The sequence below is a fragment of the Nematolebias whitei genome, chromosome 23 (assembly GCF_014905685.2).
Source record: "Nematolebias whitei isolate Nwh7 chromosome 23, NemWhi1, whole genome shotgun sequence".
In the NCBI taxonomy this organism is placed as follows: Eukaryota; Metazoa; Chordata; class Actinopteri; order Cyprinodontiformes; family Rivulidae; genus Nematolebias; species Nematolebias whitei.
The window spans coordinates 1,952,190-1,964,497 of NC_056520.1; the positions used below are offsets into that span (position 1 = coordinate 1,952,190).

The following is a 12,308-nucleotide window of genomic DNA, read 5'->3' on the forward strand; positions in this document are numbered from 1 at the left end:
ATGTGAAACATAGGATCACATGTGAAACATATAGGATCACATGTGAAGTGAATGAGTGTTTTTCTGGTGTTGGACACATGAAACAAAAGATTCAGGTCCATTTCAAGTTACTATGTGAAACCAGGAGAATCCCTCTAACTCCAGAGCATTTGTTCCACATGTTCCCAAATGTTGCACATTTTCATAAAAATAAAATAAAACTTTTTTTTACAGTTTTGAAGTTTTCTTCCAAATGTTCAGGAGCTGGAAGAACTGAACTCAGAACAAACAATAAAACCAGTTTTCTTAGATGTTGATCAATAATCGATGTTTCATTCAGGACGAACCTTGTCAATCAACTGGACGAACCTGTCGTTCAGTCCGACCAGCTGCTCCTTCTCCCTGGACTTGCTGTGGTCCGGGAGACTCCGTCTCTGGTCCCCGCTGGGGGGGTCCACGGTCCTGCTGCTGAAGGATGAGGAGGGCATGCTGGAGGTCCAGGAGGAGGTCTGACAGGAGGAGGTCTGACAGGAGGAGGTCTGACAGGAGGAGGTCTGATGGAAGGAGGTCTGACAGGAGCGGGTCTGAGGGCGCAGTGCCCGCGGCACCTTATGAAGGCGCGCACGGACTCCGGTCCTGCCCCGGTTCGGCCCTCGGTCCAATCTTAACGGAACAGGTGCAGAGTTACCTGGAAAACCAGCGTGAAGTTCCTGAATTTCAAGTCGGAACCAGTTGGTCCAGAACTGGATTGGACCCAGGATTTATCCGGGGCGGGTTCTGACGCACGGAGACAATAAAAGTCCCGTGAGGTGACCCGTCCCAGTCCAGAACCACTCCAGAACCCGTCCCAGTCCAGAACCAGAGAGATGCCTCTGAACAGCAGCGCCACGGTGTACGGGGGGGCCGGGGGCCGGGGGGCCAGGGCCTCCGTGTCCAGTCTGGAGGGTCTGCGCAGCATCCTGCGCAACGACCCGGACCCGGCTCCGGCTCCCCAGAAACCCGCTCCGGGACCTCAGGACGAGCCCAGGTCCGAGGCGGAGCCCGGAGACCAGAAGCTCCTGCGGGGTCTGAACACGCGCCTGTCCAGCTTCCTGCAGAAGGTGCAGCAGCTGCAGGAGGACAACGGAGCCCTGCAGCAGGACATCGAGCACGTCCTGTCCAAGAGGAGAAGCCCTGAGGGACGCCGCTGGGAGGAGCTGCAGGAGCCCCTGAAGGAGAAGGAGAAGCAGGTGGGTCTCCTCCTTCCTGCTCCTGCAGCTCCTGCAGCTCCTGCTCATGTTTGTCATGTTCCAGGTGAAGGAGCTGACCCTGGACAACGCCAGGCAGCTGCTGCAGATGGACAACACCAGACTGGCCAAAGACGACTTCAAGAACAAGTGAGTGTCCTCCAGCCTGAAGCTCCTTCCTGCAGGAGAACATCTGGAACATCTGCTGCTGTTGCAGGCTGGACGAGGAGACGAGAGCCAGGAAGGAGATGGAGAAAGACCTGGACAAGCTGAAGAACGTCATCGATGAAATCAAGCTGGAGAAGGACCGGGTGCAGATGGAGACGCAGCTGGTGAAGAACGAGCTGCAGCAGCTCCAGGAGGAGCACCAGAAGGTGAGGCCACGAGGAGTCAGAACCTTTTCCACTCCTCTCCCCTGAACTTGTGAACATGTCCCGCAGGAGGTGGACGAGCTGCTACAGAAGATCAAGGAGTCTGAGGTGAAGGTGGAGATGGACACGTCCAGCTCCAACCTGGGGGACATCATCAACAGCATCCGGGCCCACTACCAGAAACTGTCCGAGAAGAACCTGCAGGAGACGGAGGACTGGTACAAGAACAAGGTGTGGACCTGTCTCTCTCTGTGTCTCACTGTGTCTCACTGTGTCTCACTGCTGTCCGTCCTGTTTGTCTCCTCCTAGTTTGAGAACATGGAGGTGGAGGAGGCCCAGAACAACGAGGCTCTGGACTCTGGAAACTCTGAACTGAAGGAGCTGCAGAAGCAGAAGAAGATGCTGGAAGTGGAGATCAGGAACCAGTGGAGAACTGTAAGTCCACCACGAGACGTCTGCCTGTCTGACCCATCATTAAACCAACGGTGCCGGGTCAGAACCAGAGACACTTCAGGGGCTCCTGGAGGAGCTCCTGGAGGAGCTCCTGAGATGCTCGTGTGTGTTTCTCCAAGAAGGAAACAAAAAGTTCTTTGTCTCCCAGATCAACACCCTGGAGGACACGCTGAGCAGAACCAACTGGGAGTCCAACCAGCGTCTGGGCCCGCTCTACCGGGCCATCACCAAGCTGGAGGCCAACCTGAGGGACGTGAGGGTCCAGCTGGAGAACCAGAAGGAGCTCAACGAGGAGCTGCTGACCGTCAAGATGAAGCTGGAGAAAGAGATCGAGACCTACAGGAAGCTGATCGGAGCCATCACTGCTGAGGAGGAGAGGTGAGGACACTCAGAGACACTTGGAGACATTTAGGGACAACCTGAAGTCACATGTTCCTCCAGCTTTTGTATCCGTGAGGACGTGGACATGTCTCTGAAGGACTGTCCCCCCTCAGGGAGTTATTTGTTCTCTTCTTCCCGACAGCGCGCGGTTCGACATCGAGGACGCTCTGCAGGACGGTAAGCTGCACATCTGTCTCTTTAAAACCTGATCTGGACCTGATTCTGGACCTGATCTGGACATGATCTGGAACTGATCAGGACCTGATTCTGGACCTGATCTGGAACTGATCAGGACCTGATTCTGGACCTGATCAGGACATGATCTGGAATTGATCAGGACCTGATTCTGGACCTGATCTGGAACTGATCAGGACCTGATTCTGGACCTGATCTGGAACTGATCAGGACCTGATCTGGAACTTATCAGGACCTGATTCTGGACCTGATCGGGACCTGATCTGGACTGAGCGCATTCAGTTTGATCTCCATCTGTAAACAAACAGAAACTGTGAGGTGTAATCAGATTACTAACCTGCCCTGTGAGGTGTAATCAGATTACTAACCTGCCATGTGAGGTGTAATCAGATTACTAACCTGCCTGTCATCGATGACGCTCGCCCCCGACAGGAAGTTGAGCACCTGCTGCACTTCCTGCCGGGTTAAGAAACTGTTTTTTGGACGAGTACTTAGAGGCACGTCAGCTGAGGTCGGGCCCTTCGGCTGATGTTCGGGGACATTCGGGTCCTTCCAGGACCAAACTGTTCCTTATCGGCTGATTTAGTCACTAAACCACCGCGTGGCATGAGAGCTCTGATCAACGAACGCTCCATCGAACCTTCTTCTTGTTCCGCGTAAGACTTTTGTTCTTTTCTGCTTTCAGCTCAGCCGAACGTTGAGCTGCAAGACGCCGAGGAGGAGCTGAAGGAAGAATGAGCTGCCGTCAGCTGCTCCTGTCCCATTGAAGACCCTGAAGACCCCGAAGTGGAGGAGGTGGTGGTGTGTTCAGGGGACCACGAGTGAAGCAGCCGTCAGGAGAACAACACATCTTCCTCTTCTTCCTCTTCCTCTGATTGAAAAAAGTTGATTAAAGTGAAGAATCCAAAGATGTGACTGTGTCGTTTGTTTTCTCTGCAATCATTTGATACGAAACAGCTGCGCTGCCCGTCACGTCCACCGAGTTTCATTCAGTTCACTTCTTTTATAATTCACTTTATTTATAATTCACTTTATTTATAATTCACTTCATTTATAATTCACTTTATTTATAATTCACTTCATTTATAATTCACTTCATTTATAATTCACTTTATTTATATACAGCTCCAAATCACAACCAAGTTGTCTCAGGGCACTTTACAGGAACAGTCACATAGAAAAGCATAGAAAAAATAATTACAAATACAAAACAGGCATTTTGGATCAACTGAAGACGTTTTAAAGACGTATTTGGACACCCAGATAATAAACCATTGCAATAGTCCAGTCTAGACGTGACAAATGCATGGACCAGTTCTTCTGCATCATCTTTAGATCAGATGTTTCTAATGTTAGTGATATTACGCAGGTGGAAGAAGGAGGTTCTAGTAACGTTTTTAATGTGGGGGATAAAAGACGTGTCCTGATCAAAAATAACACCAAGATTTTAACATTAGAGCTGGAGGAAAGATTAGTGCATCTAAGGAGGGAGAAAGACTGAAACATTCATTCCTAAGGTGCTCAGGTCCAAAAACTAAAACCTCAGTCTCGTCTGTTCAACAGGAGAAAATTAAGGGTCATCCAGGTTTTTATGTCTTTAAGACATGCTTGTAGTCTAAGTAGCTGATTGGATTCATTGGGTTTAATGGACAAATATAATTGTGTGTCATCAGCATAACAATGAAAATTTATCCCATGCTGTTTAATAACTTTACCTAATGGAAGCATATATAAAGTAAAGAGTATTGGTCCAAGCACTGAGCCCTGAGGAACTCCATGACTAACTTTGGTGTATGAAGAAGATTCATTATTTACATGTACAAACTGGAATCTATCAGATAGATATGATTTAAACCATTTTAGAGCTGTTCCTGTAATCCCAACATCATATTCAAGCCTCTGTAGTAAAATATTGTGATCAATTGTATCAAATGCAGCACTGAGGTCTAACAGGACCAGTAGAGACACAAGTCCATTGTCTGAGGCCATGAGAATATCTTTAGTGACTTTTACTAGTGCTGTTTCTGTGCTATGATGAGCTCTAAACCCTGACTGAAACTCTTCAAACAGATTATTTCTTTGTAGATGTTCACGCAACTGACCTGCAACTATTTTCTCTAGAATTTTTGAGATGAAAGTTAGATTAGATATAGATCTATAGTTGGCCAGAATTTCTGAATCAAGATCAGACTTCTTAAGTAAAGGTTTAATTACAGCAACCTTAAAGCTCTGTGGTACATAACCATCCATTAAAGACAAATTAAGTAGATCCAAAATGTGGACATTAATTAGTGGAAATACCTCTTTAAACAGTCTGGTTGGGATGGGATCTAGCAGGCATGTGGATGGTTTGGATGAGGTTATTATTTTTGACAATTCAGAGCTCAACAGGACAAAAACTGTCCAAACATAAATCAGGCTCTAGTGAAATTTTTAAAGTTGTCTCATTTGACAGGGGACTAGAGATAGTAGAAGGAAGGATGGTTTGAATTTTCTCTCTAATTGAAATAATTTTATTTATAAAGAATCTCATGAAGTCATCACTACTTATAGTTGTAGGGATACATGGTTCAACAGAAATGGGACTTTTAATTAGTCTAGCAATAGTACTAAACAGAAACCTAGGGTTATTTTTATTCTCCTATTAAAGATGAGTAATATAAAGTTCTAGCTTTACGGAGAGCTTTTTTATATGTTAGCAGAATATCTTTCCAAGTTAAATAAAATTATTCAACATTAGTAGAGCGCCATTTTCTCTCCTGGTTTCTAGATGCTGCTTTAAAGTACGTAACTCAGAATTGAACCAAAGAAGAGCGGCTCCGTCCAAAGTGGGATGGATGCCATCTCTCCGCATCAGACCAGGTTTTCCCCAGAAAGAACTCCAGTTATCTTTGTAGTCCACGTCGTTGGCAGAACACCACCTGGACACCCAGCGGTTAAACGACGACATACGACTAAACATGTCATCGCTGGTCAGGTTGTTAAAGCAGAGTTCATCTGAAAGTGACCCGGTTCTGAAGCCCAGCTGGACAAGAAGAAGCCAGGTGTGTTAGCAACACCTGAGTGGAAAGACATCAGCAATGACCCTAGAGGGGCACCTGTTGCTGGTCGTCATCAGTGAGGGGTTCTGGGACCGGGTCAGACCGGGCCCAAGTTGAATTAGATCTTTTAGGACAGACGCGAGTGGACCAGAACAAACGCCTCAGAGAACCAGCTGAAATGCCTCGAGTCAGAATCTGAGCCGAGGAACGCAGCGACTCCAACATGGCCGCCCCGTGTATGAAAAGTCACGAAACGGTTTAACGCAGACATCGTTAGCGTGTCATGCTAATAGCGGTTAGCCTGCTTTCTGAGCACGATGGTGAAGCGCTGATGGTTTGGGCTCCTTTCAGCCATTGAGTGGACCAGGAACTCTGTAGACCAGATGTCCCCAGACCTGGTCCTCGTGTCCTGGATGTTTTAGCAGTTCCCGCTTTGACACACCTGGTCTAAATTATTCAATCAGCTGCTCGACTGAAGCAGGAAACATGTCCATCGTGCAGGACGGTGGACCACCAGGGTCAGGGTCCTCTGCTGTAGATCACAGGAGCCTGGAGACAAATGTGAGTCCAGTCCACGCAGGACCAGAGTACAAGCCCCGCCCATCGCCATGCTTCATCTGTCAGAGGTCTCTGGTTCTGTCTCCAACACATGAAACGGGTTGGAATCTGACCCGGTTCACGCACGTGGACTGGGTGGACAAAGACCTCAACAACCCTCAGGAGGGAGGGGAGGGAGTGATTCTAACAAGTTCAGAAGCTCGTTAGTTTTCAGGTGAGAAGTCTGAAAACAAGACTTCCAGTTTTATCAGAACGAGGGTTTAATGGAGGAAGGAGGCGTTTTCTGAAGATCCTTCAACACGAGAACTCCAAATCCTCCATGGTCCAGGTCCTCCACGGTCTAGGTCCCTGGTCTTCATGAGCTATGAGGATTTTCTTCTCTGGACCCGACTATCAAAGCTGCCATAAACAAACTTCAACAGCCTGGCAGGTGAGGCGTTTCCTCGGTAAACGAACCGATAGTGACACTTCCTGTCAATCAACTTCCTGTCAACTTTATTTATAAAGCACGATTTGTAACAGATTGCTTAAGATAAGGCTGAAGAGTCGAGATTTACAGGAACAGAGACAGCAGTAGAGCTAGGACTAAACACAACTAATAAAGTTTTCTGATCGTTTGAAACTTAAAAATATTGAAGCCATCCATGATGTCATCAAGACATTTTAAGAGGCTGAATGGAGCAAGAACTGTTGGGTTTTAAGGTCAGATAAATCTGACAATCATCAGCATAACAGTGAAATGAAAGACCATGTTTCCTCAGGATAGACCCCAAGGGGAGCAGATAGCGAAAACAATAGGGGTCCAAGAATAAAGTCCTGCGGAACCCCGCAGTAAATAGGAACTAAGCAAATGAACCATCACCAACATTAACACAAAAACTCCCGTCACTCAGATAAGAACAGAACCAACCTGTCAATCAAACCTTTCGTTGTTTCTGCTGCTCAGAATTTGGGAGCTGAAATGAACCCAAAGTTGCTCCGGGCCAGAGCAGTGAAGAAGACTCTTTGGATGTTCCGAGACGTGAAGAAACAAACAACCGTTTTGATTTCTAAAGTTTTATTTTCTTCAGATGGTGACAGACATGAGAGCAGAGGAGCTGAAGCCGTCCAGAAGCTGGACCCGAGAGGCGAGCGAGTACCAAACGCATCAAAACATCGTATCAAAAAGTCTTTTTGTTCATATATATATATTTATATATAAATAAATAAATATATACATAAATATATATTCATTTATTTATATATTTATTTATTTGACTAATGATTTTCTAACGATGCGAAGCAGCGAATGCCCTTTTTGTAAATTTATCTTGAGCTTTGCCAAAAGTAGAGCCGTGTTTATTCCTCGTCAATAAACAAAAACAAATGTTTGTTTGGGGGGTCGGGTCCTGACAGTCCGGCGTGGAGTCCAGGTCGGCGCCGAGCGTTTCCACCGCAGGTTCTGGACCTCAGCGGGAGAACGTCTTCCCTCTGAAAACAACAACAGGAAGTCAAAACTCCACCAAGAACCGAGCGGCGCCGTCAGTCCGCTTCACACCCGCGCTGCTTTGGAAAGAATGTTTGCAGTTACACATTAGCCACAAAACAAAGGCTCTGTGAGGTCCAACCGGGCCGGGTTCTGACCCACCTGGAAACCAAACAAAGCTCTGAGACAAGAAACACAGGTACAGGTCACAAAATGAGAACATGATGAAGAAGTTGATTTATTTCAGTAACTCCATTCATAAAGTGAAACTTGTAGATTATATTCATTCATCACACACAGACTGAGGTATTTCAAATGTTTATTTCTTTTAATGTGGATGATTATAACTGACAACTAATGAAAACCACAAAGTCAGTATCTCAGAAAATTAGAACATTGTGAAAAGCTTCAATATTAAAAACACCTGGTGCCACACTCTGATCAGCTGATTAACTCAAAACACCTGCAAAGGTCTTTAAATGGTCTCGGTCTGGTTCTGTAGCTGCACAATCATGGGGACGACTGCTGACTGGACACTTGTCCAAAAGACGACCATGGACACCTGCACGACGAGGACAAGACACATGAGGTCATTGCTAAAGAGGCTGGCTGTTCATAGAGCTCTGTGTCCAAGCACATTAACAGAGAGGCGAAGGGAAGGAAAAGATGTGGTAGAAAAAAGTTACAAGCAGTAGAGATAACTGCACCCTGGAGAGGATGGTGAAACAAAACCCATTCCAAAATGTGGGGGAGATTCACAAAGAGCGGACTGCAGCTGGAGTCAGTGCTTCAAGAACCACCACGCTGAGGCGTATGCAAGACATGGGGTTCAGTTGTCACATTCCTTGTGTCCAGCCACTCTTGAACAAGAGACAGCATCAGAAGTGTCTCTCCTGGGACCGCTGCTGCGTGGTCCAAAGTTCTGTTCTCTGATGGAAGAACATTTTACATTTCCTTTGGAAATCCAGGTCCCAGAGTCTGGAGGAAGAGGAGAGGCACAGAATCCACGTTGCTTCAGGTCCAGTGTCAAGTTTCCACAGTCAGTGATGGTTTGGGGCCATGTCATCTGCTGGTGTTGGTCCACTGTGTTTTCTCAGGTCAAAGGTCAACACAGCATCTACCAGGAAGTTTCAGAGACTTCCTGCTGCTGACCAACTTTATGGAGATGCAGATTTCATTTTCCTACAGGACTTGGCACCTGCACACTGTGCCAAAGATACCAGTACCTGGTTTAAGGACCATGGTATCCCAGTTCTTAACTGGTCAACAAACTGTCCTGACCTTAACCCCATAAAAAATCTGACGTATTGTGAAGAAGATGTGATGCACCAGAGCCAACAATTGAGAAGAGCTGAAGGCCACGATCAGAACAACCTGGACTCTCAGAACCTGAACAGAGACACAGACTGATCCACTCCAGGACACGATGCAGTGATGCAGTGATCCAGACTAAAGGAGCAACAACTAAGTACTGATGCTGAACATGATCATAGTTTTCAGTTGGACAACATTTATAAAAATACTTTTTTTATTGGTCTTAAATAATATTCTAATTTTCTGAGATACTGACTTTGTGGTTTTCATTAGTTGTCAGTTATAATCATCAACATTAAAGAAATAAACATTTGAAATATGTCAGTCTGTGTGTAATGAATGAATATAATCTACAAGTTTCACTTTATGAATGGAGTTACTGAAATAAATAAACTTTTTCATCATGTTCTCATTTTATGACCAGCACCTGTAAAATAAAACTTTTAAAACAAACGACTCGACTGTTTCCAGGTTTGTCACGTTTCCCCTCGCTCCGACGAACTCGAACGCTCGACCCGCGCTGCCGAGCCTGAAAAAAGAAGAGGAGGCGGAGCTACTCACGAAATGGTCTTCATCTCCTTCTTCTCGGCGTCGGGCCGTGCGCGGTTCAGCACCTTCAGGAAGTCAGATGTCTTGGCTCTCATGCGCGTGTGGATATAGGCCTGCAGAGGAGGAGATCGGATCAGAACCGGGCTTTCAGCTGGCACTGGCTCAAACGGTTAGAGGAACATGAAACCCCGCCCCCGAGGCTGACTCTTCTCTACATGACGGCAGATGATGATACTGGAATCACAGGAACGGCTCTAAATTAGTTTAAATCACATCTATCTGATAGATTACAGTTTGTAAATGTAAACAATGAATCTTCTTCATACACCAAAGTCAATCATGGAGTTCCTCAGGGTTCAGTGCTTGGACCAATACTCTTTACCTTAGATATAGTTCCATTAGGTAATGGCGCTATATAAATAAACTGAATTGAATGAACGGTCGTTCGGGGTCAAAAACTGGTCTGAGCACAAGTCCTGCGTCAGCTTTTATTTTGAAGGAGCAGAATAATGAGTGACAGCTTCCTCTTTCATTCATCTGCCGACACAGCCGGGCCTCATCAGAGCCAGAACCAAGAAAAACATTTAACTGTTCTCCTGAACATTCTGTGTGCAGACGTGCACGCGGAGCTCTCCGTGCACGGCGGCGCTCACCTTGGAGCACTTGATGTGGTAGTGCAGGTAGTCCCTGAAGGTGTGGATGAGGTTGATGGTGTTGTCTCTGGCGCCGGCGTTGGTGTGACGAGGGAACAGGACTGAAAACGACAAGTTCAGACGGCTACGTGAGTCGTGCGGTTACGTTCGGGGCAAAGATGGCGGTTCGAGCAGCGCGCTGACCGAAGGTGATGTAGCCGATGTTGTCGCCGACGGCGGCGTCCGTGTCCTTCAGCTCCAGGGGCGGCTCCCGGTGGCTGAACAGAACCTGCGGAGCCGTGTGGCTGGCCCTCCGACCCTCTTTGAACTCCTGAAAAACATCACAGGTTAAAGTAAACAGGAAGTGACATCACAACTCGCCTCTCATCAGTCGCCTCACCTGCATGAAGACTTTGCCGATGACGACGTCGTCGTCGTCCTTGAACACCGTGCTGAAGACCACCGTGACCCGGTCCTTCTTGGCCTCCAAGTACCTGAAGGCAGAGAGAGGAGCTGAAAACCAGGACCAGGTGCCCCCGCCCCCCACCGGGTCAGGACCTACATGGACTCGTCGTCTCTGTAGTGCACCACGGCCCTCTTCTCGCCCTCCTTGCCTTCCTCCTGGAACTTGAAGTACTTCTCGAACACGGAGGCGAAGCAGTTCCTCTTCAGCATGCCGGCCTGGTGGATCGCCTCGTCTCTTGATGCCGGCAGAGCTTCCAGGTCGTAGAGCAGAGACACGTTGTAGCCTGCCGGAGCGGACCAGAACCGGCAGGAAACGGGTCAACACGGAGCGCAGCGACAGCTTTAATGAAGCTTTTCTAACTGAACGTCACGAGAACGACTTCCTGGACTGAACGTCTGACGTCGTTACAGTCGGTTTCTAACGTTTGGCTCTGTCGGCCATCTTGTTCTGCTGCTTTCAGCTAAAAGCTTTTTCACATGAAATGACTTGAAGCAGTTCTGTACCCAACGTGTCAACAAACAGAATCAAACAATATATTAAATTATAATATAATTTAATATAATATAATACAATACAATTTAATTTGTCCAGATCTAAACGTGATCCAGGTCTGCTAAAGTCCAAACACGGACCTAAAAACCTGAAGACTAAGAGACCGTTTGGCTCCTTGAAATAAAAATATTTAAAGTTGTAGCGACTCTTGTGTAAATCAATAAATCAATGAATGTGAACTCACCGGCCTCCGGAGGAACCAGGAAGTTCCCATAGACTCTCTTCAGCAGCTGGAATGAACAAAAAGAGAATTATCACAGAAACATTAACTTTATTTTAGTGTAAAACAATAAAACAACAAATACTCGACAGACATCACACGATGGAGGACGGGGGGGGGGGGCTCAGTCAGCACTTCCTCCTGTGTGGTGAGTCACCAGAGCTCACTTCCTGCTTCTGCTGCATCTAAGAGCAGCTCGTCTCCCAGCCCAGCCCATTTCAGCTGTTCGCCTCTACCCCCACCCCCCACCCCTGGTCTGTCTCTATAGCCCCCCCTGTGAGGTTCACCTCGTCAGCGCCATGCTCCTGCAGCTCCTTGTAGAACTTCAGAGAGATGCTGATCATCACTTTGGTCTTGTCCCCGTTGGGGTTGGAGATGTGGTACAAGACGCCATCGAAGTCTGCCGGACAGAAGCAACAAACATCTGTTACTTTACAACAAATATGTTACTTTAAAACAAACATCTGTTACGTTACAACATTTGCTACTTTACAACAAACATCTGTTTCTTTACAACAAACATCTGTTTCTTTACAACAAACCTCTGTTTCTTTACAACAAACATCTGTTTCTTTACAACATCGACTACTTTACAACAAACATCTGCTACTTTACGACAAACATCTGTTTCTTTACGACAAACATCTGTTTCTTTACGACAAACACCTGTTTCTTTACGACAAACACCTGCTACTTTACGACAAACACCTGCTACTTTACGACAAACATGTGCTACTTTACAACAAACACCTGTTATTTTATGACAAACATCTGCTACTTTACGTCAAACACCTGCTACTTTACGACAAACATTCGCTACTTTACGACAAACATTTGCTACTTTACGACAAACATTTGCTACTTTACGACAAACACCTGTTACTTTACAACAAACACCTGTTACTT

General features: G+C 46.6%; 3 protein-coding genes across 4 annotated transcripts in view; 1 reads left to right on the top strand and 2 right to left on the bottom strand.

Annotated features, from left to right (window-relative positions):
* Positions 1 to 467, bottom strand: part of LOC119428652 (intermediate filament protein ON3) — a 3,854-nt gene extending 3,387 nt beyond the window's left edge. Inside the window, exon 1 of the mRNA XM_037696321.1 lies at positions 327 to 467. Coding sequence (XP_037552249.1) covers positions 327 to 467 — 141 coding nt within the window. The remainder of the gene's footprint in view (positions 1 to 326) is intronic.
* Positions 468 to 845: 378 nt separating this feature from the next.
* Positions 846 to 3,472, top strand: LOC119428677 (keratin, type I cytoskeletal 18). 2 transcript variants are annotated; one of them, XM_037696347.1, is made up of 8 exons: positions 846 to 1,208; positions 1,273 to 1,355; positions 1,423 to 1,579; positions 1,646 to 1,807; positions 1,886 to 2,011; positions 2,178 to 2,407; positions 2,553 to 2,587; positions 3,291 to 3,472. In XM_037696347.1, exons 1-8 carry the CDS (start codon positions 846 to 848, stop codon positions 3,341 to 3,343), a joined length of 1,209 nt encoding a protein of 402 aa, XP_037552275.1. In that variant the 3' UTR covers positions 3,344 to 3,472. The 2 variants fall into 2 exon arrangements, with proteins under 2 accessions (XP_037552275.1, XP_037552276.1); XM_037696348.1 differs by lacking the exon at positions 2,553 to 2,587 and having other exon boundaries at positions 3,291 to 3,471.
* Positions 3,473 to 7,445: 3,973 nt separating this feature from the next.
* The window catches only part of arpc2 (actin related protein 2/3 complex, subunit 2), a 6,453-nt gene continuing 1,590 nt past the window's right edge, over positions 7,446 to 12,308 (bottom strand). Inside the window, exons 3-10 of the mRNA XM_037696545.1 lie at positions 11,690 to 11,802; positions 11,367 to 11,412; positions 10,727 to 10,913; positions 10,565 to 10,658; positions 10,369 to 10,495; positions 10,186 to 10,286; positions 9,545 to 9,645; positions 7,446 to 7,674 (exon numbers count right to left, since the gene is read on the bottom strand). Of these exons, the coding sequence (XP_037552473.1) occupies positions 7,653 to 7,674; positions 9,545 to 9,645; positions 10,186 to 10,286; positions 10,369 to 10,495; positions 10,565 to 10,658; positions 10,727 to 10,913; positions 11,367 to 11,412; positions 11,690 to 11,802 (791 nt within the window). The 3' untranslated portion in view covers positions 7,446 to 7,652. The remainder of the gene's footprint in view (positions 7,675 to 9,544; positions 9,646 to 10,185; positions 10,287 to 10,368; positions 10,496 to 10,564; positions 10,659 to 10,726; positions 10,914 to 11,366; positions 11,413 to 11,689; positions 11,803 to 12,308) is intronic.

Bases quoted from the DNA above. Each gene is read 5' to 3' on its own strand.
- LOC119428677 (XM_037696347.1), top strand. From the start codon at position 846: ATGCCTCTGAACAGCAGCGCCACGGTGTACGGGGGGGCCGGGGGCCGG. The intron at 1,356-1,422 runs GTGAGTGTCCTC...CTGCTGTTGCAG, and splicing joins AAAGACGACTTCAAGAACAA to GCTGGACGAGGAGACGAGAG. The intron at 1,580-1,645 runs GTGAGGCCACGA...CATGTCCCGCAG, and splicing joins TCCAGGAGGAGCACCAGAAG to GAGGTGGACGAGCTGCTACA.